Below are 27,554 nucleotides of genomic sequence, written 5' to 3' on the forward strand. Positions count from 1 at the left end.
GTCGCCACCAAGTGACAAGTCTCCGCCTACACTGCAACAAACCCAACTCCCTATTCGTTCGCGTGCACGTGCGCTCGCGTGCATGATCAAAAACGTTCGACTAGATGTTACGCATGTTTTAATGAGCAAGGTCCACGCACTCTCATCTCGTGAAGGCGACACAACACATTTGGAGAAAAAAGGTGAAAAACATGGCGCACCGTGCGTGCGAGTGGGGCAACCCCCAGTCTCAGCGTCCATCTGATGGCAGCATGAGGCAGTCCCGCGAAGCATTTGCGTGGGAGTTCCCTCCACCGCCATGTCGGGATAGTGCACGTCCCTCTCTCTCTCTCTCTCTCTCTCTCTCTCTCTCTCTCTCTCTCTCTCTCTCCCACGCTCTCTCTCTCTCCCTCTCTCGCTCTCTCTCCGTGCATCCTCCCCCACATCAGCAGCTTAGCCCCGCAGCAGCAGCAGCAGCCGCAGCAGCCGCAGCATCAGCAGCAGCTCCTCCAGCATCCAGCATCCATCCATCCCTGCTCGGGGAGCCACAGCAGTCTTTACCCGGCGCAGCACACAGCAGCAGCGGCGGACGCACGGAGGGGGCGCATCATCTGAGTGATGCCACAGCATCATCAGTCGCATCTCGACAACAAACACAGCAGAGAGTAAGATCCGGCGAGGAGGAGGAGGATAGAGAGAGAGAGGGAGAAAAACCGCTTTCAGCCTCGAAGACAGCAAACTGCCCATGAAGATGTCTAACGCTGACATCGTCTTAAACGCCACCGATCGGATGGTGAAATGTAAGTTCGCCCACATCTTCTTCCCCGGTGCTGGCTGTGCAGATATTACATAACATCTCAAGTGTTCCCTGCTCCTTGCGGTTCAGGCAGAACATGGCCTTTATTTCCATGTCGTTCATTAATGTGTGTGTGGTGGTATAGTGGGCTGCAGGCGCTTTGATGTTGATCAACAATCCGGTTCGAAGCTCAGCATCAGCACTGGGGTACCAGGAGATGTGGAATATATTCAACCGTGCTGATTTATGTTATTTCTGTTTTAATGTTCATGGTCACGACTACACTGCATCTTTTGGCTTGGTTAGAGGCACAAAAAAAAAAAAGAGAAAAAAAAAAAGCAGCTGAATATATAGGAGCTGCATGAGGCAGTGATGCAGCAGGATTTCACAGGGCCAGTGGAGGAGGAGGAGGAGGAGGAAGAGGAGGAAGAAGAAGAAGAAGACGAAGAAGAAGAAGAAGAAGAAGAAGAAGAGGGGCATGGAATTGATGTTAAAAGGAGGGTTTTTTTGTCTACAAGGAGCTGCATCCATGGACGTGGAGAGGGCTGCTCAGTCAAGAGAATTAGTGAGGATACAAGTTGGATCAATGGAGGATGATGAAGTGCTCACAGTCGTGCCATAACTCATTTAGCTCCTGCTCCTTGTGACTGAGGATCAGCTCACACACTCAAGTGTGCATGAATACATTCACATTCAGTGTGTTAGTGTAGTGGCCGAGCAGCTCAGTCAGCATTAACAACTTTGTCTTTGCACCGTGCGAGACAATGACTGCAGGCATGTACTATAATGACTGAATGAGCTGTATATAACAATATGGATGCAGCCAGGTCCTTCCTGCAGGACCTTTAACGATGTTTTATTGTGAGTCATTTGCAGTCAGAGTATCAGTGTGACATGACAGATTCAGGACATCTGCATGTTGACATATTTTGTTATATTTACCCTGCCTGCAAAAAAGCATTTGCGATTATTTCTTATGCAAAAAGCGATGATGACATCCAGACAATTCAAACATGTCAAACAAGAGTTTTGTATCAGCAAACACGGCACAGCCAAGAACTCTTGCTTTTGTAACATGATCACGTAACATTTTGGACTTTCATACAGGTTCCCAATTAATGGGATGAAACCTGGTGGATGTGGTATGTGGCAAAAAAAAACTCATTAAAATTTGCAGGGGATCCGGATCAGGGGGCGGATCCAGCATATTTCTTCACTTTCTTTAACTAGGCATTTTCACTGATATCCCAGGGAGTAATTATCCCTCATGGTGATGAAAGGATCAGGCATATTTAGGGAATTGATATCTATGAGTGTGTGAAATCCGGCGCAGATGGATTGAATGTAAGGTGACTGTTGGGCCTTGGACTCTTCCGAGAGCCATTCCAGTTAATGATTTTTACTTTTTTGAAAATACAAAAAAGTAAAAAGCGATGGAGAGCACGAGAGACGTTAGAGACCGTATCATGCGTCCTTCAGGTGATCAACGTGCGCTATGAAGACTACTGGTGAATCTGAATAGTTGAGACGGACGCCTCTTGCAGTTATCATGTGCAGTGCGGGCAGTAAACTACTGAGCACTGATACTACAAGCTGCTCCGAGCTATTTTTATCCCTGTGTACATGTACAAGTTTCTCTCTGCTTCTCTTTTCCCTTTACACGCTGTAACCTGACAGAACATATCTAAAGAGATAACTGCTGGTCTGTGCAGTTTGTTTTTCCCCAGCACAGCAGCGAGAGGCAGATTCAGGTCAGTTATTTCAGGGACAGGATCCCACGTATGTCCACCTGTGAAGTGTCCAACTTTCCTCCGATTATTGACTTTAAGAAAACTTGATATCGCCGTTTTCTGAAATGCAGTGTGAAAAAAAGCAGTCATAGGAACAGTTTCCATTATGCAACAATACGAAAAGTGTTGCACTGAGACACACAGCATCAGCTTTGAACTCAACAGGCCGCGCGTCAGGCTAAAATATTTACTCCAGCTTTCAGGGGTAAATATGCAAATTGGAGTCAACAACACTCGGAATTAATAATTTATTAATGGTAACAATGCGGCAATTTCTGCTTTAATGTGCACATTGGAAATTAGTCATGCAGCCCCTCAAGTATATATGAAGAAGATCACAGCAGGTGGAGCTGCAGAGGGTGTGGGTGAAGGCAAAGCAGCGAGATTTCCATGACTCCGGGTCTGTGTAGGATTACTGGACCCTGCAGAAACGCACCCTATCTGGTCCAATCAAATTCAGTTCAAACTACACACCCCTGCAGAACAGATCAACCGATAACACCAGGTACAGACCGAACTTCATGCCGACACCGAGGGGTCTCAACCGAGTGTGTTTACAGTACGAGCATTTCCTACTGCATCCATCTGAGCCCCCAATGCAAATTGCAGTTTTCCGTGGCAGTACTGGCTGTACTCCAACAGTCAGCTGCTGCTGCTGTTGCCTGGCAACATACAGTATTTCATAGTTCAATCCTGCTTGGGTGCTGAGCAGAAGTCAGCTTTTCATCCCTCCACCTTACATCTATATCAGTGGGTTTGTGTATCTGCAGCTACGTATGTGCGTCTCTGTAAAATGTCTTGTTTAGGTTCATTTGTCAAGCAGCGTGTTTGGAAACAACTGTGATTTGGATTTCTATATCATCCTTTGCTGCCATTTTAGTTAAGTGTACAAACAATTATAGTACTGGCACCACTTTGATTTAATTTGAGTATGTCTGAGTAGCTGCTTTCAGACATGCACTAAAACATTTTCCAGAGATTATCTGCAGCGGCTGTATGTGAGAAAAAAACATCTGCTGGTCACTAGTCACTTGCTTGAGAAAATCTCGTACAAGTAAAAACTGGAGAATCTCTTAGTGAGCCCATGTGAAATGACAGCAGGCCATTCTCTAGAGAAGTTAAAGCGAGCAAGTGGGCACGAAGGGGATGTTTCTAGCATGCGACAGATGCAAAACCCAAAATAATATACAAATATTTCAGGATTTTGTATAAAAAGAGGTTCCGTTCACGTAGAAGGCGCTGGTGAAGATGTGCGAATTCCTCAGTGCCCAGTGACGTTCACCGAAACGAAACTTAGGAGAACACGAGTGGTGACTATGCTGAGCTTGTACTCGCTTGTAAAGTGTCAGAGCCCACATCTCCATCACAGATACACACTGCGCACTGTGAAAAATGTTATTCCCATTAATTCCGCTGGTCGGGGCTCACCTCATTATCGCAGGAGCAGAGACTTTGAGATTTCTCCAGTCGGGCATTCATTATTAAAGACCCTGTTGGTCGCGTTCAGCTCAGGCCCGGGCTTTGAGACTCTTCCTTTGTCTCCACTACATCTGGGTGCTGCTGTACGGCCCTGCTTGCTATCGACTGGTCGAGCATGGCCATACTCCGGAATGAACCGTTGCGGCTAACAGTTTGTGTTAAGTGTATTTATGTGTGTGTTTGCGTCTTGTTACTCAAATGATCTGTGCGACTGGACTTCATTTATTTTATCTCTTCCCACGTCAATTATTTATGACTCCAACACTTAGAAAGAGTTTTTTCTGTGTTAAGCCAGATGATCTGTAGATTAATACGTGGGCCCTGAAAGCTTGTGGTCACAGCACACTGGGATCAGCGGCAGATCTAATGAATGACCCTCGATGCCCCTGAAGTAATGATCTGAGGTTGGATTTCACAGTTTCCCAGTCTGTCGGTAGGTGACTGGTGCATTTTAATGGCCACGGGCTTCAGCGATCCAGGGAGAGTGTTGGGTGAATTGAAAGTGCTTACATGTTTTATCCCACACTCTGAACAAGGCGCTGCTCATCTGTACTGGAATCTCTGGTCTCAAATCACATTGATTTTGTGTGTCAATCGTTTCTAGCTACCGATCTCCCCTGCTGACATTTACATATATTTAAACTAGAGCTGTTCATATAAGCAGGGATATAAGAGGCTTTTATTTTTCCTATATTTTGCACTGTTCAATAAATAATGCAACATTCAATGTGATTTATATGTAAACTTTGTATTTTAAGTAAAGCATATGTTGTTTGGTTCACAAATAGACATTACGACGTATTCAAAACACATGCAGAATTGACTACTTTGTAAATATAAACATGTACAAATAATTATAGTGTTTGACATGTACTGTATATTTCTGAATAATTCAAGATGTTTGAGTTTGTTGTTTGATTCGAATCAGCACATTCTCTGTGGTATGTAAAGCAAAGCCGTGTTTAATAAAGATGCTTTCATGCCAAAGATGTACGGAAACTGTCAACAAAGAAGGGGGCGGCGGCTTCACATTGCTGCCTCCAGGGCACCACGTGCATTGGTGGGTTTCTAAAATAGGATTTCTGCATCAATTCCTTGATAATAAGTTGTGTGTATTATTCACGGAATGATGTTTACGCCGTTTCTCTCTCACCACAGCGGCAGAAACAATCAAGGATTGTGTTCGTCTCGACATGAAAAGTCGCCTGACGTGCCTGTGCTCTCTCTCTCTCTCTCTCTCTCTCTCTCCCTCCTCAGCGGTCCCCTTCCCCCTGAGCCACCGCCTCACTTTGAAGGAAGTGTTTGACTCAGAAGGCAAGCCTCGGGTGGATCTCCTGAAGGCCCACCTCACCAAGGAGGGCCGCGTGGAGCAGGCGGTGGCGCTGCGCATCATAGATGAGGGGGCGGCCATCCTGCGACAGGAGAAAACCATCCTGGACATCGAGGCACCGGTTACAGGTATGAAGCCTGTTAGAGACATGAACCTGCGGCAGTTGGCGTGTTGTCATCTGCAGGAGGCCACATGGGGAAAACCCAACGATTCAGCTTTTTGGTTCTAAATATTTCACCAAATTAGATATAGATTGACAAAAAGCATGAAATTGGTATAATGTATGTATGACATGCCACAAACCTCAGGACCCTCTGCTTCTTACAGTGAACTACAACACTGGGACTCTGCAACACAATTATTGCCATGTTAGTTTAGCGTGTTGGCATGCTAACTTTAGCTAATTAGCACGAGGCAAAGTGCATTTGACCCTGAAGCCATAAGTGTTTGCATTCAATCAGCAGCGTGTCAAGAGACTTTGAGGGCCCGGGGCAAAAAGGGGGGGGGGGGTAGGGTTAGGGGTTGCAACATCAAACTGTTAACCCCAGGAACACATGACGCCAAACCACATAATTCCAAGAGTTATACAAGACATTCAAGTCATCAACCAAGACCTCAATGCTCTAAAATGACTTTTGGCAGCGCAGTACAGTGGCCCTTGTTGGGGGGTTTCCGACCTAGGTGTCATCGCGGTCGCCGGTACAAAGCCAATCTTAGAAGATCCAAAAATTGTTGTTGCTATGGACGAATGTAATCAACCATTCTCCCCCCCTCTTAGCCCAGGACCTGAGGCAATTTCCTGTTTTGTCCACCCTGTTGCAAGGCCCCTGTATTTGGTCCTAAACATAGACTGTACAAACCTAAGTATTGGAAAACATATAATTATCACTTCCAGGTAGAATCTTCTTTTGGTGTTTAAAATAGATAAAGCATTTTCAGAAACGCTGTATCTCTCATAACAAGTCCTCTCATCACAAACTGCAGAGTGGAAGGGTTTTAAAGACAACTGTTCATATCGCTCTAAGTAATAAAAGTACTGTGTCGCAGTGGGTGGCTAAACCCTGTTAGCACCAGTGTGACGTGAGACAGAAGGCATATGTAGATACAGACAGTACAAAGATAATAGTAATAGGATGAGAGTATAAAGTAGCAAAGCAGAAAAACTTAGTTATTTAAGTATGTGATGATATGATATGAGTAGAGAAGTAGAGATTAGGATAGATTAACTTGTGTGTGTGTGTGTGTTGCTGTACTTATATCCTTGTGAGGACCATGTTAAGCATAGACCCTACAGAGTGAGGACATTTTGTCCGGTCCTCACTTTTTCAAAGGGCTGATTGAGGGTTAAGACTTGATTTTTGAGTCAGGGTTAGAATTAGGATAGGGTTAGGATTTTAGTTTGGATGGTTAAGGTGAGAGTAAGGGGCTGGGGAATGTATTATGTCAATACAATTCAATTGTATTTTATAGCAGCAAATCATAATATACATTTTCTCATGGCCCTTTACATGTAAGGTCAATGAGTGTCCTCACTAATATAAAGGTACAGGCGTGTGTGTGTGTGTGTGTGTTTGTGTGTGTGTGTGTGTGTGTGTTTGTGTGTGTGTGTGTTTGTGTGTGTGCCTGTGTGTGTGTTCTGGATGCTTTTGTGTGATGGGAGTGATCTTTGACAGGTTGCATGCGCTACCTGTTAACGGTTATAGGGGTGTTAAAAATAAAACATAACAATGTAGTTGTATAAATAATATGACAATATAACAATTGAAATAATATTTAGTGATACACAAATTAATATTGAGAGTAAATATGAGACTATAGCATTGAGGTTGGATTCAAAGCGAGACTGCACAGTCGGTTTCAGACATGACATGCAGGGGAAATCTGGATAACTGGCACGGGAGTATACCTGCAATCTGCCTTTCCCACATCCACACCACAGCAGGGGGCTCTGTGCACAAATCCTCCGCATTATTCAGGCGAGAGATGAAGCCGCTCAAAGCAGCACAAACTTTCTTGACATCTTCTACGTGCGTGTCACCACTTTTTCACCAGGAATCCGGCCGGGGGGGGGGGGGGGGGGGGGGATCCCCTGCTGTGTTCACACATTAGATTCTCCTGAAACTCTACTGACTTTATACTGGGAGGCCAGGAGGAGAAAGTCCGAAGAAAGTGACAAGCGTCTCACTTGGACATTTGCATTCACGCATGCACCTCCTCTGAAAAAATACAGAGGAGATCAGTGCATGTCTAAAAGCAGCTTATGATACCACACAACCAAAGAGATGATGGTTCAATTCCGGGCAAGACCTGTGTTGCGAAAATAATCAGATGATTCCTGGTCCTATGCGGCTAGAGCCCTTGATATCCCTGCATATCAGAAGAGTAGTCTAAGCATTTTGCTCAAATCAAAGTGATTATTACAAATAAAATCTTCATACATCTCTGTGAACATGGGATGTTGGTGCATTATGAGCCAACACACACTTAGGTTCTCTTTACTTCAGCCTCACCCAAAAATGTGTTATATTAAATTTACATGTCATTATGCATATGATTAGCTTTACACCGACATAAATGTCCTTCTTCAGAGAAAGTACATTGTTTATCTGAAACAAAGGTGACAAACTGATGAACGGCGCGTTGACTTGAGGAGAAGTCTCGGGCTCCTCATCACGTCTGGCGTCAGGAAAATGGAGGCTTCATGTATTAAGCATGAAATATGGATGATGAAGTGAGCGTTTGTGTACGGGAGTGAGTGTGGAGGTCTGTTTTATATCTTTGCGAGCTGGAGTTGTGTTTGATTGTCTATGTGTGTTTGTGTGTGTGTTGGATTCATATATTATGAGGCATTTATTCACTTGTGAATCTATCCTGGATTTGTTCTATGGGTGTCTGTGTATGTACGTGTGTGTGTCAGTACGTGTGTCCGTGTGTGTGTCCGTGTGTGTGTGTGTGTGTGTGTGTGTGTGTGTGTGTGCGTGCCTGTGCGTGTGTGCATATGTATGTGTTTGATTGCTTTAGTCACACAGGCAGTTTCCCACTCACATTGCTCTAAGCTTTGAGTGGGCGAAGGCCACTGTAGAGCTGATAGAGGAGCCAGAGAAGAGAGAGGAGATGGAGGATAAGTAGGAGAGAAGGAGACAGAGAAAGATGATAATGAAAAATTGAAGGCAGCGAGGAAATGAGATGTAGGTTTGCACTCTGGAGCAATAGTGTTCACTGTGAAAAAGTATGCATCACCCCGGGGGCTCAAAGCTTGAGCCCCCGGGGACTCTTTGAGGTCTGCTGAGGGCGAAGACCTTTCAGCCAAAGAGCACAGAGAACTCTCAAGACGATGATGACCTTAGACAAATGATTTGATCATGTCCACGAATCAAAGAGCTCCAATATTTTAATAGAGTCGGTAGGGGCATAATTGGAGATGAATTATACTTTACATTCTTGCTGCAGGAATATTATTTTCATAACTCATGGCCTCTTCTGTAGATCGGCTGAGACATTTGAGAAAATCTAAAGTCCAAGCAGTCACTAAGCAGTTAAGAATAAAAATGTTTAGAATTATAATATTACAAAAATACAGGAAGGTTCGGTTTGACAAAAACATATTTACAACTGCATCCATTTCTATTTAAAAGGTTTTCACAGGCTGCCCCCTCAACCTTGTTGACCTGCAGTGAGGCCACTAATGGTTTGACTTAATCAATGGATGATGCCAAAATGACCAAACGATAGCACAGAGATGAATGTACAAACACACACACAGACACACAAAACACAAAGATATTGAGTGAGTTCCTTTGATTATGTAACGGTTGATTGTCTTCCAGTGTGTGGGGACATCCATGGGCAATTCTTTGATCTTATGAAGCTGTTCGAAGTGGGAGGATCACCAGCGACAACGCGCTACCTGTTCCTCGGGGACTACGTTGACCGCGGCTACTTCAGTATTGAGGTAAAAACCATTCGCATATCTTTGAAGGACAACTGAAAGCCTATTTATTCCATTTGGCTTTTGATCGATTTAAGCCTCTCACACTGGTGAATTTTATTAACTTTCCATTTGAATTGTTAATTTGTATGGTTAAATGCCGAGCCCTACAACGTTTGCATCGAAAGAACTCTATAAATGCAGTTTTTTATAAGTTATTATTATTAAGTATGAAATGGAAAACAGACAACATAGAGCTTCCCATGGTTACTATGACATTCTATACTGGTTTACGCCATAGAATGCACATAAAGATGGACATTACAGCTCCCCAAAAGTGAGGCTAAAGAATCTCAATTCTTGGTAGTTTGTATCCGGTAAATTTGAGCTTCATTTCTGGATGGTGGAGACGTGTCGTCCATCTTTATATCCAGTCTATTTTTGGATCCTTCCACATGTAATAACATTTTGTCTATGTGTTTGTTTCAACAGTGTGTTTTATACCTTTGGTCGCTGAAAATCCTCTATCCAAAGACTTTATTTTTACTTCGTGGAAATCATGAATGTAGACATTTGACAGAATATTTCACCTTCAAACAAGAATGTGAGTACCCCCTCAGTGTTTTACATTCTCCCCTCTCTCTCTTTCTCTCTCTCTTTTTCTCTCTCTGTCTTGTAAATGTCATGCGTAGCTGGGAGCACTTTCGGTAAAAATTCCAAGTAATGCACCTGTCTGTGGGAAGTTAATTCCGTCTGACAGCACAGAAAAAGGGGGTTGGAATTCTGAAAGAAAGAATGTGTGAATACGTTAAACTTAAAAAAACGTAGAACGCTAAACACACACATGTCCCAATATGCACACATGCACACAAATGCACATATTGAACACAAAAAAAGAAAAATGAAGAACATAAAAGAAAAATAAATGAAACAGTTATCATTATTGTTTTGCGGTTATTTCATGGCGTTGTTAATATTACCTCACCTCTTTTTGATTTGTGCATATTTCCAAAGCCTTGCTAGTATTTGTCTAAAGTACTAGACAAACGCATTCATTACCTGTCCTAATAAAAAGTGTTTTATTCTGTCCATGTAGCTGTGATGTTATGATTTTGAAAACTTTACATTTGTGTCTCTTCTCAGGTAAAATCAAGTACTCAGAGCAGGTCTATGACTCATGTATGGATGCATTTGACTGCCTTCCCCTGGCTGCACTCATGAACCAGCAGTTTCTGTGTGTCCATGGTGGACTCTCACCTGAAATACACACCTTAGATGACATTAAAAAGGTAAAGACCCAGGGCCTTGTCACTACCAGTTTCTCACAGTACAGTCCTTGTGTGTCTGTGAGCTCTTAACGACCTATACGCTCCTGTTTCTTTACGTTAAAGCTGGACCGATTCAAGGAGCCGCCAGCCTTCGGGCCCATGTGTGACCTGCTGTGGGCTGATCCTCTGGAAGACTTTGGCAATGAGAAAACCCAGGAATATTTCAGCCACAACACAGTGCGAGGCTGCTCCTATTTCTACAGGTGAGCCGTTTCTGCTCCTCCCCCCCGATTCGCTTCGGCCCACATTCACCGAGTGTTTTCGTCGCCGCGGCTGTTAGTTTGTCAGCAGGATTATGCAAATTAAACTGAAAAGGTTTTTCTTGAAACTTGGTGGAAGGATGAGGCATGAGCCAAGGAATATTACATTTTGGAGGGAAATTACGACAAAGGGGATTTTCAACATTTTTGTTAAGTTATTAAGAAATAACTAAATCTGCCATACTTAGAGGACTCTTAAGTATGAGTTTGTGGAATCTGGTGTGGGTTTTTTTATTATAAGGGGATTGTTGGCCTTTGTGGCGGTATGCACTCTTTTTAGTACCATTGTAGTTGGTTTGTGTGTTGGTTGGTTAGATTTTTAACTGGATAATGAAAAAACTACTAAACCAAACTTGCTTGAAAAATGGGACATGGGCCTAGAAAGATTCTGTTAAATTGTAGGGTGGATTTTTCCCTCACTGTGACTCTGTTTGATGACAGGTTAGAATGACATTTGGTACAATGTTATAGTAAAATGTACGGGTTCCTCCCTCACACATATCGCATCGTTCCTCCAGGTTTTGAGCAAATCCAGAGTTTTTGCTTGTGGTGTTTACAAACAAACCGAACGGTCAGGGGTGAAAACAAAACTTCCTTGACGGAGATTATACATCATTTAGGGTTATTAGACCACTTCCTTTTTTCGATTGTTAAGATCCATTTATTCATCCCAAACACATGCACAGACATGCAAAGGCACACTCATGCAGGTAGGGAAATTGAATCTCTGCTTTTGACCCATCTGGTGCAGGACACACAGAGCAGTGAGCGACCATGTACAGCGCTCGGGGAGCAGATGTTGGGGGAGTAAGGTGCCTTGCTCAGGGGCACTAGACAGGGTAGGGAGACTCTTGGATTTTTGGACAGATCAATCCAGGTTCGTCTTTTGTTGTCTCTCCGTGGAGTCGAACCAGAGACGAACCAGAGACCTTCTCTGCCCATAGTCCAAGTTTCTACCACTAGACCACCTCCTCTCCTATATAGTATATTTGTACTATAAGAACTAGATAATCATGGGCACCTCATATGCGCTCAGTAGTGGGCCATCGTCTTTGTAACGTGAACACTGTTGTGGTTACTACTTAGCCTATAAACCTGTTCAAATAACCGGCCCAGCTTTGGAATCTAAAGTTACAAGAGGACACCGCGCAGTGTTGCTTTTCACCAGAACTAATTGGTGCTGATGAGATCTAATTTAATCTTTCGAGAGAATTGCAGGAGTACAGGGTGAAATTTGACTGTTACAGAGAAGCCTCAGAACTGAACTCTTTATATCAAAAATAGATGGTGAGCTTGTAAATTATTAATAGATATCAAAGATTCATTGCTTCTTGAGCATAAAACCCCCACAAAGAACCAAACAAACAATAGATGCACACTCAACACCACATGAATGGAATTAGACGGGAAGCAGAGTGCGTTTCAACAGACTGAATGATTGAAGAAATGTGCGTACTCTTGAAACTTATGGATAACGTTTTTATGTCTGTGAGTAAATAGGTCATATTGCCTTGTGGTTAACAATTGTTTTACCGACAAAGGATTAGCTGGGTGAACCTGATGTCAAATGAAAGGAGAGGCAGAGAGAGGACGCAGCAAAATACAAGAGTGAACAGCGAGGCAAATTGGGAATTGGTCTGTTGTGCAGCTATTAAACCTCGGAGACAGAGCATGTAAAAGGAGGAGGAGTGAGCGCTGTCCTAATGTTGTTGTGAGGGGGAAGCGAGCTGTGGAAGTAGGTGGTGGTGGGGAGAAGAGATTAGGTGGCAGTTGTGGTGAGAGTTTTCTTAATGAAGGCTCAGAGCGGCACAGATTCCTGCGTGGGAGTCGCAGCTCCACTCAAATCACCAAAAAGTGAAGTCGGAAGATTTATTCCTCCACTTAAGTGGAAACGACATCCTGGACTGTGGGTGCAGGAGAGATGCAGTTTAGATTCACATCTCATTTAAGTGTTTTCCTCATTTGAAGTAACATTTGCTTCAAGAGATATCAGATGAAATAATCAAAGTTCAACAATTTCTGTAGTACTATTTATTCCAATGCAGGCGAGATCAACTGGTGACTTTAAGATTAAACGTGAATCCATTGTGACACTTTTCTGACGCCATGCACACTGCTCTGCATTACTGCTGGTTTCTTTCCAGTGAAGGGTATATAAGGTTATTAAATAGGTGTGGCAGGGTGGTGGACAGCACTGTCTCCTCCTGGTGTGTATCCAAAGTCTAAATGAAGGATCCGTCAAATGCCCGAGAAGAACATCGGGAGCATTCTCACAATGTTTTAACTTACATCTTAACTATATCCACATATTTGGAATCTGCCACGTCACCAAACATTCTGGCAAATGGCCCAAAGTGTTATGTACAAAGCGACAGTGTCCGGGCACAAAGTAAGCGGTGATGCAAACACCCAAATCAAACACAGAGGAAAAGGTTAGCTTTGCAAAATATCCACATCAGTGCAGACGGGGTATACATTGTGTTTATGGTCGTTGGTTGTCTCTCTTTGTTGGCCATGCAATAAGTTTGTGATCTGTTCAGGGCCTCGCCCAGTTTCAGCTGGGATTGGCTCCAGCTCCCCCCGCGACCCTCAAAAGATAAGCATAGATAATGGACCAAAGGGTTTTTTAATGTTTTTATTGAAGTCACATTATTTTGTGCAGTTTCACCTCAAAGAAGGACCATTAGAGAACTCTTCTTGCTGCTCAAGACCAATTAAATAACAAGATAACAAATTCATTAGATGTTCATCGTGATCTACCTTGTTCAAGGTATCTGAAACTTGATTTAATTATGAGCCTGAGATGAACCAGGTACCAATACCAATACTAAAAAGTATAAAGTTTTAAAAAAGGTAAAATCCCAGCTGACACATGAGTGAATGGTAATAATGGTGTTGTTCACAGGAACCCATGGCGATGTGATACAGGAAAAGCCCATGTGAAGGGTTTTTAGTTCCCACTCTCACTGCTGTTAAATGGTCACGATAAGAAAACAACAGAGAGAGAGAGGAGCTTAGTGAGGATTATTCTGTAGATGTGTGGAGGATGCTGCTATAATAGTCATCTATCTCCCTGTGGCTTTGTTCTGCCCTCACTCTCAAACTTACCTCTCCATCATTATGTCTCATGCCAACGATACAGTATGCAGCACCTAGAGCCGCACTCTCCTGAGGGTTTGCGGGAAATGCAAGGAAATCTCTTTCTGAAACAGAAGTAGATAAAACAGGAATAAGAAAAAAGGGAGGGACATTACAATTCAATCCCTGATTTGAAGCTACACATTGACAATGACTGATTGTTGCAATATGAGGCTGGTGCACTGGGCCGTGTTATTTTCACTCCCTAAACGTGTTCTGTAAAATCAATACTGAGCAGTTTTGCTCCGTTCCTCAGAGCTGAGGAGAATGTTTAAAATATAGATTCAACACATTTTGCAGAAAATCCGGTGCCTCCAGAGTTCTGTACAGGAAAAGACTGCTCCTCGCTCTTTTTATGGTATAACACTGTTTTGGTGGTAACTGTGAACAAACGGATGCATTGGGCCTTCACAACTGAATATTAAATGTCCATGGCCCTGATTAGATGAATGGTAAATGGTAAATGGTTTTGTATTTATATAGCGCATATCTAGTCTTGATGACCACTCAAAGCACTTTACAGTACAGTTTTACATTCACCCATTCACACACATTCATACAGTGCATCTATTAGCAGCACTTTTGTTGTTCTATGAGGGCTAAATCACGGCTCAGCATCTTGCCCAAGGACACTTTGGCAGGCAGGTGGGGAAGACTGAGGATTGAACTACCGACTCTCAGGTTGGAAGGCGACCGCTCTTACCCTCAGCCACAGCCGCATGAAATGTATACTCATGAAAAAATCGAAACGCTATACATGATAGCTTATATAATATCTATGTGAAGGCACAACACAACAGCTTATTCAGTGATGCATAAGACTTTATATACATCTATTGTCACATAACACTGGCCACACCACGTAATAAGTTGTGATACTTATTGTTCTTTTTATCACATCCACTGTGGAGGGTTTGTTTTAATCAGTTTGATTGTTTATTTGTTTGTTTGTTTATTTGTGAACTGGAATACACAAAAACTACTCAACTAATTTCCTTGAAACTTGGCAGGAGGATCTGGGTCAGGGAAGAACCCATTCAATTTTCATTTTTGGTGCAGATCAGGATCGGGGGGGTTGGATCGAGTTTTTTTTTTTTTTCACTCTTTAACATCGTGAGAGACGTGGTTTTTATGAGGCATTTTCACAGATTTCCCAGGGGATAATTAATGGATCTTGATTAAAAGTGAATCAGGCACATGTATTGGACTGAAATCTAAGAATCTTAGTGGTGGTATGAGCTCTACTGAATTCCATTCTAGTTTTGTCTGGGTTTCTTTTGTTTCTTTGTTACCAGGATTATGCAAAAACGACTCAATCAAATTCCATCAAAACCTGATGGGAGGATTTGTTTCAGGTCGGAGAAGAAATAATTAAGATGAGATGTGGATCGGGGGGTGGCTCCAGGAATCTGTTTATGTTTTTAACATTCTCGCAATATTTCCACATTTTCACTGATTTCTCAGCGAAATATTCATGGATTTTGATGAAAATATTGTTATTATATACTGGGGGATATTAATGTTATGGTCATCAGCTCGACAGATCGGTTTTCTCAGGGGAAAGAAAGAAAAAAAAAAACTTTCTGTGAGTTTCACACTCACAGCACAACACTTCCATCTCTCTCTCTGTCAAATTCACTCATACTCACTTGTCAAATTTTTCACCTCAACTTTCCTCTCTCTTTAGTCTCTCTTTCCTCTCTCTCTGTCTCTCTCTCTCGCTCTCTCACAGGCCCACGACACATAATTGTGTGTTTCACAAAGGGGGGAGAAGGAATGCGAGCTGCAGGCAAGCAGTGTCTGCACTGTGTTCCCTCGCACTAATCAATACAAACCATTGGATCGGACAAAAAATAAATTAAGACATAAAGTGCAGTAGGATTCTTATTTGTACATGACGTTTGTGCACAAGACTGCAAGGGTGAAGAAAATGCTGCTTTGCAGCCACGAAGGACATAACGTTTAAAAGGTGCAATGCAATAATAGGCCTTATTTCTGAGTTAGAAATGAATTGTGGATGTGGTTTTAATAGAGACGGTTACGTAACATTCTCAAGAGCAGCGTTTTCCTGTTATGTTCGTCTGCACTGTCAGTCATGGTGGAAAGAGTTGCAGCATATTCATGTGTAACGCAGCCATTTCTATATTGGCCACCAAGGGAATGATGTAGCCTTTTGCCCTAGATACAGTATATGAGCATGGCACAGTTTCCCCAGGTGCGCGGGACACAGCAGTCTTGTTGTTTTTCTTTCTGGTACAAACCTTTTTAAATATTTTAAACACTTGTGAAGATTTGATAGGTCCATGGACAGCAGCGACGACAAAGTGCCAGACGATGGGATTGTTGCTGGGGAGGATACCCTTTTATATTGAATGGTATTGTAGGTTAGGATGAAAACAAGACTGGTGTTAAATTGGTGGCTGGTTATCAATCAGTGGTCAGAAATCAAAATGATCGATATGGAATTAATATTTGTATGTATGCACTGATGGATGGATTAATGGCTGAATGGATAGATGGATGGATTGATGGATGGATGTGGTGCCAGAATGAGGCGATACTGATTGGCATGACTCGTTCTAGTCTTATCAAACTATTATCTATATTAAGTTTTATCAGGGAATCAGGGGATGAGGCAGTTTCTGAATGACATAACACAACTTTCTGGGCATTGCATAAGAGTTGTGTTGAGAGCAGCCTAATGATCGCCTGCGCTCACACTGCAGCTGGACGTGTCCTAATTCTCATTTCTTGTCCCTCCTGGGACACAGGTCTGATATACTTCCTGAGCACTTCACTCTCTCTTCTGGTGCTAAGTCTGCTCCATGTCTGATCCACAGCTAACACAACTCCACTCTGAAGTGTCACACAGGAAGTCATGTGTCACCTTCCTCTATTGAACAGCTCAGTGTCCATCTGTCCAGAAAAATGTTGAGAAATAACAGAGATGATAAAAAAGATAATATCACCATTTTAATTAGTCCATGGGAAAGGAATCAGTTTTTATACGACAAATAATTCAGTGTTTGAAGGTTATATTCAGGGCTTTAGTAACAGAATTTGTTGAAGATAGAAGCCTAACATATGTTGTTATTGGTCACTTAGGGAATACAACAAAGAAAGAGCCAAATCTAAAACTATATTTTAGTATATTTAAATGTACTAAAAAATATTTTAATCCTCAATTATTTCTGATATTTAACATTTCATGGCTTTTGTATAGCTGACATACAGTGACCAACACATTCCCACCTACAGTCATTTTAGAGTCTCCAATAGACCTAACTCCTATCTGTCTTTGGACTGTGAGGAAACTGGAGTACCCGGAGAAGGACATGCAAACTCAGAATTCAAGTTTGATCCAAGAGCCTTCTTGTTGTAAGGCAAAGGAATTCATTCTCAAATACTAGAATAAAGACACAGTTTCTGGACATATGGAAATGGCTGGAGCATAAAATGAGAAATAAGCAGTTGGCATTCAGCAGAAGCAAACTAAGCTAAGTTCCCTCAGGAAGACTTTCCCTCTACTATTTTGCTTTGGGCGTGAGGGTAATCCAATCAGATACTGATAGGATCTCAGTCGGCCAATCATGTCGTTGCTGTCAAACTTTCTCCTCTCCATCTTCTATCGTTTCAGTGATTCGCTGCGTACAGTCATTTCATCTCATTTAGATCCTCAACATTTTCTTGATCCCATCAACCACCACCAGTGTCTAGATCTGTGCCAAATAGACTCATTTATAGCACATCACTTTCGGCTCTTATCATACCCCCAAACATTTTCAATTGAAGTATCTCCTGATCTAAATACTTAGCTTAGGCGAATCAGTGATCGCCAGCATCTTAACAGGGACTAAACCCTTTGATGAGGCAAACTGTCAGAAGCAATGGAACTCCCCTTTTAGCTTGAGGTGCAACAAAATGACCTGTGAGAGATGGGCAGCAGCAGTGGGAAGGGTTGGGCCAGTAAACGGGATCATGTGCTTTTTAACATCAGCAGATGATTGGAATGTGTGGAGCGCTTATCACTTCACTAGACATTATGGCAAAGCTTGCATTTTTTACACAATACATTCACAGGAACCGCCTTAATTAACCCTAATTGTCTGCTCACAGGCTTCACTCCCTTCCAGGCACGTTTCTTGTCAGAGCTCAGGGGCAGGAAGATGTGACTGCCTCTTTCTGGGTTAGTTTTGTATCTCACTGCAACAGGTAGCTTGTGGATTGGGTTTTCACAGACTTGCATCATCCTCAGCGCGGCTTTCATGAATGCATTCATGAGCGCAGATCTTTGTTTTTTCCTTTTTTAGTAAGTAAAACTGAATTAGGAACCTGCAGCTTAAAAGCAGTGCTGCTGTTAGATGAAATAGAAGATATATTTAAAAAAATCTGACAAGTTGTAAAGAGCTAGTTTTCTTAAATCCGTTGATTTGTAGTCTGTCATTCTTTGTTCTCTCAGGGCTTCGAAAGCATGTTCGGTGAGGTCTCTAACACCAATGTCTTCTCCCTCTTTTCCAGTTATCCGGCTGTCTGTGAGTTCCTACAGAGCAATAACCTATTATCAATTATTCGAGCGCATGAAGCACAAGATGCAGGGTATGTTATCCCCACAACACACATACCTGTGCCGAAACAAATATAGAAACATATCGACACGTGTGAGAATGAGCTTCTCTTCTGTCTTCCCCTCCACCCAACTGCCTTGAAGCTACCGCATGTACCGCAAGAGTCAGACGACTGGATTCCCCTCGCTCATCACCATCTTCTCAGCGCCCAACTACCTGGATGTTTACAACAACAAAGGTCGGAAAATGTCTTTGTTCGTTTTATTGCTTTAATTTGTTCCTGGATCCGATCATTCCCCCTCAAAGAATCACAGATAAACTAAGAGGAATTGTTCCAGCTATATATATATATATAGTGTATATATGATATATGATGTCCAAGGCAATATAAAGGCAGAAATACAGTCTGAAGTGATTCATTTAGTGAAGTAGATGTTAAAGCAGGAAACAGAAAAGCCTGCATCGAAAAAAGGGAGTTGCCACCTTTGAAATGCCTGCACTTCTTTAACTTATAACTTTCCCTTTGTACAACTTGGTGTTGAAGAAAGAGACACATTATGGGAAACAAATCTAAGAAAGATGTGATGTATGGGCTCCTCTGACTTGTCCATAAAAACGCTTTTAGCAGCACAAACTACAGTGTTTGAGTTAATGTGCGTGTGTTTAGCTTGTTAACGGGCATTAGAATGCATCAGGGAGCCCCCGTTCTGTTTTTGTTCTCAGAGCTGTGCCTTGGTTGCCATGGGCTGTGGGAGATGGGGAGTGTGGGAGGGACTGTCTGCATCGCTGACTATCTCCATGTGGCTTTATCCCTCTTGATGTAACAGTGTCAGCGATCCCTGGCCTCAGCTGGGCCATCTGGTGGCTGAATGTCTCATTTGCTGCTCTCGCTCTGCACATACACAAGGGGGCTGTTTGTATAAATATGAAAACACCATCAAACATAACAAACATTTGAAGCATATATGAAATATTGCTGTGCATTTGGCTGTGAGAGGATGCAATGAACAGACCCTGCACAGAGCACACTAAACAAACTAAGTGACAGTTGCTGTAAGGGTTAAGGTTAGTTCTTTGTACCATTTACTAAAAATTAGAAACAGAGCAATAATATGCAAAGGGGTATAGCAATGTCCCTAAACAACATTTTTATTTTGATGAACTTACTCAAAACGTCTGTCTGAATTTTTTTATATTCATGATTGTAGCTCTACATTTTAATTCTCCTATTTTTCATTTATTTTATTGACTTATGTGTCGAAAAAAAGATTTAAGGAGTATATGTCAATACTGATTTATCTGTGATAAAGACACATTTTCCAATAAAATCTGCGGAATCAATATCTTGGTTCTGATTAATGAGTGCTTGTGCCTCTTCATGCCAACATGCTAGTAATGAATTGATACTTTACGACCGTATATCTCATGTTTTAATGATGTTGTATGAAGGCAGCAGAGCTTATATATAGTAAATCATGTAATCTTTGGTATTGGGTTTTTCTTAAATAAATCTTTGTCTTTATCTTAAAGAAAAGCATTATTCAACTCTGACCATCTGCTTCCCCACCAGCTGCTGTACTGAAGTATGAAAATAATGTCATGAACATCCGACAGTTCAACTGCTCCCCCCATCCCTACTGGCTGCCCAACTTCATGGACGTGTTCACCTGGTCTCTGCCATTTGTTGGAGAGAAGGGTATGAAACCTCAGAAGTCTGTCTGGTGTTTTTAAGACAACACCACATCTTTATCTTTTAATTCTCTCAATCTCTTCCCCATGCAGTCACAGAAATGCTGGTGAATGTGCTGAGCATCTGCTCCGATGATGAACTCATGATGAATGATGAAGAAGAAGAAGAGATCTTTGATGGTGAGAAGACTTGCAATTAACGACTGAATGATTAATTATTGATTTTTATCATCAGGGCATCACAAGTTCATTTCAGACAGCACAAACTAAACAAACTCCTTCATGAGACGAGATGTGTACATTCCCACTGTTCCCATCTGAGCTCTTCACACTAAGGGTCTTCCTTTATCCAATATGCCAAGTTGGTTTGAATTGTTAATATCGCTTTCTCGCCAATCAGGCGTCAAATTATTCTCTTTTCCATGTGCTTCTACAAACGTATCCCCTTTAAGTACTGGCTCAAATTTTGTATTGTTGTAATGCATCTAATGTCCCTTCATGAAACCACATTGAAACTCAGTCGATTTTGAGTTTTGTCACGCACTCATTAATACCAATCCCCTAGATCTGCAACAGAAACAGTGTCAAATGCATTACAGCAGCCCAAATTATCAATAAAATATAAAGTTGTTTTCCAAATTACCACAAAACACATAAAATCAGGTTTTAGTTATTATTATTTGTATAATTATTTCATGCATCTTAAAGCCCAATATACACAAGAGCATATAATGACGATGGGTGTATAAATATTCCTTTGCAGCCAATGCAGCTGCCGCACGTAAGGAGGTGATCAAGAACAAGATCCGAGCTATTGGGAAAATGGCCAAAATGTTCCAAGTTCTCAGGTAAAATTGATCTTAGAGTGTTTTCAGATTGGAATCTTTTTTTTTTTTGTGTGTGTGTGTGTGTGTGTGTACATGAACATGAATAGAGGGAGTGGATGTGTTGTCGGAGTGAGGTATGAAGTTGTTTTTTTCTTCTGGTCTGATCAAGGTTCATCAAAGTTTTCTGGCCTGTGTGCGTGTGTCTGTGTTTCCTGCAGAGAGGAGAGTGAAAATGTGTTGACGCTGAAGGGCCTGACGCCCACTGGCATGCTGCCGAGCGGGGTTCTCTCTGGAGGCAGACAGACACTGCAGAGCGGTGAGCTCAAGGCTCAGCATAAGCCTTTCCTCCATCATTTCCTCCATCTTTCAGTTCCTTCCTCTCTCCTTCTCTGTCTCTGTCTCTGTCTTCAACGCAGAGCTGCCAGCCACCTTTGTGTTTTACCATATTTATCAATTTTCAGCTAAAAGAAGATCCTTGTGTTACAGAGTTGACCAAAAGTGTTTTTCTTTTGAAAACCCTGCTATGGATATGCCTGGTGTCCACACTACTCTTAGAGCTGCTGAAATGGAGAAGTTTGAAAAGACTGCTGGCCCAGTTTTAGTTTGAATACTCTGGGGACCCGATTGAGTCTGTAGGGGCAGGAACAGAGATGTTTGGAAACGATGGCATAGACATTCACAGACTCTTGCTGACTGGGTCTTTTAGGTAATGACATAGCCTTCCCTTATTCGTCAGGGTAAAACAGTCCACCATGCAGAAATGCAGAAGACTTTACAACAATGATGCTATAAAAACCAAGAACACTTCAACAACAGCAAACCAGGGACCTTTTGGGGGGGTTTATTTAGACCATGGTCCCTGTGGTGGTAATAACGCAAGAAGAATCCCGCAAAGGTTCCAAGTTGAAAAGAGTTTCCATCATAGTACCAGACAATGTGGATAGAAATAGGTAAAACCAACTCACCCTCATACTCCTTGTCTTGCAGGTTAGTACAGCGTGTAAAAGTGTTAACAAACAATTGTCTATTTACACAAAGAGGTGACAGAACATGTGAATTCACTTGGAATTCTATTTCTCACCCTCTCAAGTCTATTAACTGCTTTTTAGTTGCACCTTGTGTCGATCCACTCCGACAAAAGTGTCAGTCTGTCTTTAGCTCTCTGGATCCTCTCCAGCTCTTTACCTCAGCACTGAGCCACTTCACATGAACTACACAAGCTTCCACAAAGAGCCCGGATTCTATTCAGTCTTTAAATCAACAAAGTATTTTCAAATCAAGGTTTGTGCTTGTGGTATCCATGACTGTGTCACTACCGGTGTGCTGACAGCAGCGATAGAAAGAACTTTCATTTAGATATTATTACATTTTTTTGTTATGATAAAAAAAAAAATATTGAGAGCAACGCCAGAAAAAAGTATTTCTGTCCTCTCCTCTTTCCATTACTCTTTCCATGTCAATATCTCTGTCACTCACTCTGTTTGTTATTTTCATTTCTTTTTTTGAACCCCATGTTGACATGACTTATTTTAGCAGTAATGCACGCGGCTCCTCTGGGTTTGGCTGTATTGCCGGTGAACACTTGTATCTCATCTAACCTGAAACGAGCCACCTTTACGCCGGGGCTGCTTTTTTTTACATTTGCATGGCTTTGTCACGAGTAACCTGCTCCCCCTCCTCCCCCCTCAGCCACCATTGAAGCCATTGAAGCCATCGAGCCGCCTGATGAGGACGGAGAAGGTAAATTCGTGCTCCTCCTCCAACCCATACGAAAACATACATCTCTTGCTGCAGAGGCCACCTGCCGCCAACAAGTTCATGCACTCAACAACTCACATAATAACAACTCAATCCAGCGACATGTTGTACGGCCAGCACTTTACTTTGCAGTTTCCATTCAGAGTGAAATTCTACTAAATGAGTGGGTTTAAAATTTTAGAGTGTGAGGATTATTTTAGAGTGGATGAAGATACTTTTTAAAATTAGAATGGTACTTAGTGAGTGCATACTACTGCCAGGGACCAACAGTCCACTTAAATTCCCTCAAGCTGCACACTCATAGGTATCAGTTCCCTAAAAAATGTCAAATTTATCATGTTAAATTATTTTCTGGGAAATCTGGGAAAATGAATCAGCCCTACCATCATATAAACCTGCTAACAAACCAGCAAGAACCTAACTGACTAAAAATGTGAATTTAAATGAGATAAATCAATTTTTTTGTAACAAAGTCCACCTCATGCACAGCAGTAACTATCAAAGAATGCTTCCTGGCTGGTAAAAGGGAAAAATAACTCACAGTTGACAGTATTTGCAGGATGGGAAGCAGGTGAGGGATCATGATCTTGTCGCTGTTTGCTCCCACATGTGCTGTGTGGCCAGGCAACAGAGAAAATAACATGGATTGTTGGACAATCAGTGCATTCTAGCTTTCAGACTAATGAAAAGGAGTCACAAGGTTTAACCCTAACCGTAACACTAGAAAATAAATGCAAATTCAGAAAAGGGAAAAGCTTTTTAAGGCTTGAGGGAATTTTCATTATAAATTTAAACACTGCAAAGTCAAGTGCTGCTAAGAGATGCATGATTAAAATACTGCATTGTTTGGGTTTGGCTTGCAAATGGCCTCCATCTGGTTCTTAAAAGTGTTGCATGCACAAGAACAGGAAACAGACCGGAGCATCAACATGAAATATGCATCTTGAAGCCTCAGCTCCTTGTGATATGTTGAAGGTTATCATTGCTTACTAACCAAGAGCGTCCATGATGAGACAGCAACCATTACCATCACAAATACTTTTTTTTAATTTAAATTCATATTTTATTTAAAATATATATAAGGATGGAAAACATTGACCATGGTTGTTTTTACACATTGAGAGTTAAAGATCATTTTCTTGCTATCATATGTGTCTGGATAATTTAGGAAATAATAGAATACAAATATTTCAAGTTACAAGCGACTACTGGATTTTGGAAACCGCTCTGGGACATGTAAGGTGAGGATATCAGTTGATGGACAGGAGGATGTTTTAGTCATATTTCTACATATGGCAACTTGGACCATCTACAGGAAAATAACCATTGCACTACCGGGCCATCCTGCCGATGGTGCCTCCTAAAAACTAGGAAGCTGTATTTTTCGGTGGGGTTAACTTTATAGTATATGTATTGGAAATATCAAAGTCTGACATTTCATCTTAAGCTTCTTCTTTGCCCTGTCACTAATGTCAACTGCAGGAATAACTGAACAGCTTATACGGGTAATATGTGAAAAAAAAACTAAACATTTTGAAGCATCATATAATATATTTTATACGTATATCTGTCTAGAAATAGGCTCAGTTGTCCTCTTTGGTGACAATGCCTCTGAATTGTCTGGTATTTTTGCTATTCTCATTCAAGAGGTTGGTAGTTGAGTATCAGGACGCATTGACTTCAAATTCTGATTTTGTAATGCGTTCACTCCAAATATAAGAATATAATCACCTCATCCCTGTTTATGTGTCTTCTCTTTGCAGCGATCCGTGGCTTCTCCCCCCAGCACAAGATCAACAGCTTTGCCGAGGCCAAGGGCCTGGACCGCATCAACGAGCGCATGCCACCTCGCCGGGATGGGGTGAACCATGTGGGTCACTCCATGGGGAAGATGAATATGTCGGAGGCAAATGGCACGGATGACAACAGCAACATCCAGTGATGGGCTGTCTGAGCCACAGTACTGTGCCGCTGTTGCGCTGCGCAGCAAGACATTGCCAAATCGGGAATTCAGGCCTCAGAGCATCGAAATCAAACAGGCCCAAAGACAGAACATGAATTCTGCAGCAAATCTAAAATGAGCAAAAAAGGGTCATTTTTTCCATGACAGTGTCATTGCACGGTTGGGGGAGGGGGGAGCTGGGGTTTACGGTAGACGGCAGGGGGGTGAGTGGAGGCCGGCAGGCTGCAGCTTGTCTGGGAAAACGTGTGATTTAAAGTCGTCTCTGCCTGTTGTTCCCTTTTGTCAGTTCAATTACAGGCTGAATTGTTGGGGGCTGTGTTGTTCTGAGCGCTGACAAACGTCTGCTCCGTCCTGACAGGGCCTGACAGAAGACATAACTGCAGTATCCATGCCACACACATCATTCTACTATTTTCTAAAGTGTTTATTATTATAGATCACTCACAAATTCACTTCTGAGCAACATAATCTTGTTTACCTAGTTGTTTTGCTAGTATTACCAAGTCACGCCACTTTTTGAGACAGAAAGCAAAAAAGAAACAAACTGTGTACCTTTGAATACTTGCAGCGCCATCTTGCCAGTGGACTTATATTGATTGATTTACCTTCGTATAAGATGCCACCATCGTCCTAACCAGCAAAGCCCCTGCAATTTAAGATCAATCTCCACCGTATGTCTCAGTAGACTCCTTTCCTCTCCTCCCTTATTATCAGTCATCTCCTAGCTAGAAATAACTTGGAGGGGATGAGGGAACGAAGGGAGGGGACGAAAGGACCAGTAGTCAAATTTGAGTCTGATTCTTCCTGTAGGAGCCTCAGCAGATGAAACCCTGAGATTTAACATCTGAAAATTGCTAAAAGAGACCACAGCCTCCCGTACGAAGACAAATCTCCATCCAAACTCAGAGGATTATTATTTCATCCAGAACATCCACAAAGTTATTTTCTTCCTCTCCACCAATTATTCAAGCCTCAGAGAAGCATGGCATTTGATCCAGCTATACCTCACACACTTCGCAAATTATCTCTCTGGAAAGTATACACTGAAGGAGGCTTTGAATCATGGTCTCTTCTGCATTGCTATGAATGGCAACTAAGCGGCATTTAACTGCTATTCTGTAACACGGGGGGGGGGGGGGGTAGGGATTTTGAACTCTGGGATATCCTCTGCTGTCACACACTACCTGATTATTTCTCACCCGCTTGTTGCTAAAGAGAAAGTCAAAGAATCTGTGCAGTCATCAAGTCCACATTTTTCCGCTTTTTACTATTTTTGCACTTTTTGCTGTGCGACCAATTCAGTGAGATGTGATGCAAAGGAGCTACAAAGCGTAATATAACTGAGTGAGAAGGGAATTCTACTAATTTGAAATTTGAAGTTTTTGTTTGAAGAGAATTTAACAAACCACACATTGTCTCATTTGGAATCTAACCTGAAATGTATTCAATGGATTTGTAAAAATGCTTCTAGACAAAAAATTGGGTTAATGAATGTTACTTTTTAGAAAACTATTTAGTACATTTTTAGGCAGTCAGAAGTCCTTCCCTCTTGAAAAACTGAGCAGAAGTGCAGACAGGGCCATCCAATATTGCATTTAAATGTGTGAATCACTTTGATTCCTTGTTTTTCAGTCAAATGTTCCGGGCTACACTCATGTTAGTAGAGAAACAGGCTGAGAAAAGCACCCACACTGTGATTCAAATATCCAAACATAAACTAACGTGTCAAAATCCTTTGATGAGAAGTCGGTTTATCATAAAATGCCAAGTGGCCCTGAAAGGCTTTCTTTTGACTGATAGAGGAAGAGAAAAGAAACGAATGACGAACAGGAAACATCCCGTTCCTTTCAAAACACGCGGTTCGGGAAAGTTGACATACCCCAACACACACTATCACGTACATTTCTAGAATTTCCTTTCATGCATCCATATTGTTTCTACCTTATTTTCCATCTTTCTATTTAAAGATGAAGGTATGACAAGAGAGGATGGACAGGCGATTTTTTAACACAGCATTTATGGTACGGAACGCATCAATGCATGCAGTTAAGTTCCTAATTGTTACGTGAGATTATAATTGTGATAGTTGTGTTTCAAATAGTAAACTTGAATTCTTTTATTTTTTTGAATTATGTTTGTTGTTTGATTTGTCTTGTTTTACAGATTTTATAAATAGGCTTCCTTTGATTGTTCTGTCAATTTTTTTTTAATTCTGTTATTTATTACCACTGCTTTTAATTTTTATATTGATTTATCGTATGAAGAGATGTGAAGCCTTGTGTTTATTTTCTTTCTGTTGTACTGATGTACAGAAAATGTTCAATAGTGTGAATGAATATAATCTCAGTGAAAAGCAACTTTCAGGCTGCCAAAGCATGATAGCATGGTTTTCAGATGTAAATGAAATGGACACAAAGAAAATCATGTGTCGCACTAACATTTAACAGGAAACATTGTACTCTGGTTCTATTTACTGCTGATATTATTATTGTTACAATTTAGCTTATGGTTATTTTCCCTCCTCTGTTTCTGGTTCTTGTATGGTCTACATGCATATTTCAACAAACAAGTATAATGGATTTTATCTTGCAACATTTTTTATTATCTATGGAAATATGTTTGGCATTTGACTTCCTAAACAATACACACATTGTAAGCATGCCCTATGGGACAAATCACATTTTTTTACTATTGAATAAAATATGCATGAATAAAAAATGCGTG

The 27,554-nt window shown here is 41.7% G+C and overlaps 1 protein-coding gene across 2 annotated transcripts; it reads left to right on the forward strand.

Annotated features, from left to right (window-relative positions):
- The first annotated feature begins 429 nt into the window (after positions 1-429).
- ppp3ca (protein phosphatase 3, catalytic subunit, alpha isozyme) lies at positions 430-27,554 on the forward strand. 2 transcript variants are annotated; one of them, XM_062407021.1, is made up of 14 exons: positions 430-779; positions 5,302-5,502; positions 9,202-9,326; positions 9,795-9,906; positions 10,446-10,591; positions 10,694-10,833; positions 18,547-18,624; positions 18,737-18,831; positions 20,164-20,289; positions 20,376-20,462; positions 21,046-21,130; positions 21,328-21,425; positions 22,799-22,849; positions 24,631-27,554. In XM_062407021.1, exons 1-14 carry the CDS (start codon positions 725-727, stop codon positions 24,807-24,809), a joined length of 1,578 nt encoding a protein of 525 aa, XP_062263005.1. In that variant the 5' UTR covers positions 430-724; the 3' UTR covers positions 24,810-27,554. The 2 variants fall into 2 exon arrangements, with proteins under 2 accessions (XP_062263005.1, XP_062263007.1); XM_062407023.1 differs by lacking the exon at positions 22,799-22,849.

Source organism: Platichthys flesus, chromosome 15, assembly GCF_949316205.1.
Source record: "Platichthys flesus chromosome 15, fPlaFle2.1, whole genome shotgun sequence".
Taxonomy (NCBI): domain Eukaryota; kingdom Metazoa; phylum Chordata; class Actinopteri; order Pleuronectiformes; family Pleuronectidae; genus Platichthys; species Platichthys flesus.

Bases quoted from the DNA above. Each gene is read 5' to 3' on its own strand.
- ppp3ca (XM_062407021.1), top strand. From the start codon at position 725: ATGAAGATGTCTAACGCTGACATCGTCTTAAACGCCACCGATCGGATG. The intron at 10,592-10,693 runs GTAAAGACCCAG...TTTACGTTAAAG, and splicing joins CCTTAGATGACATTAAAAAG to CTGGACCGATTCAAGGAGCC. The intron at 20,463-21,045 runs GTGAGAAGACTT...ATTCCTTTGCAG, and splicing joins AGAAGAAGAGATCTTTGATG to CCAATGCAGCTGCCGCACGT.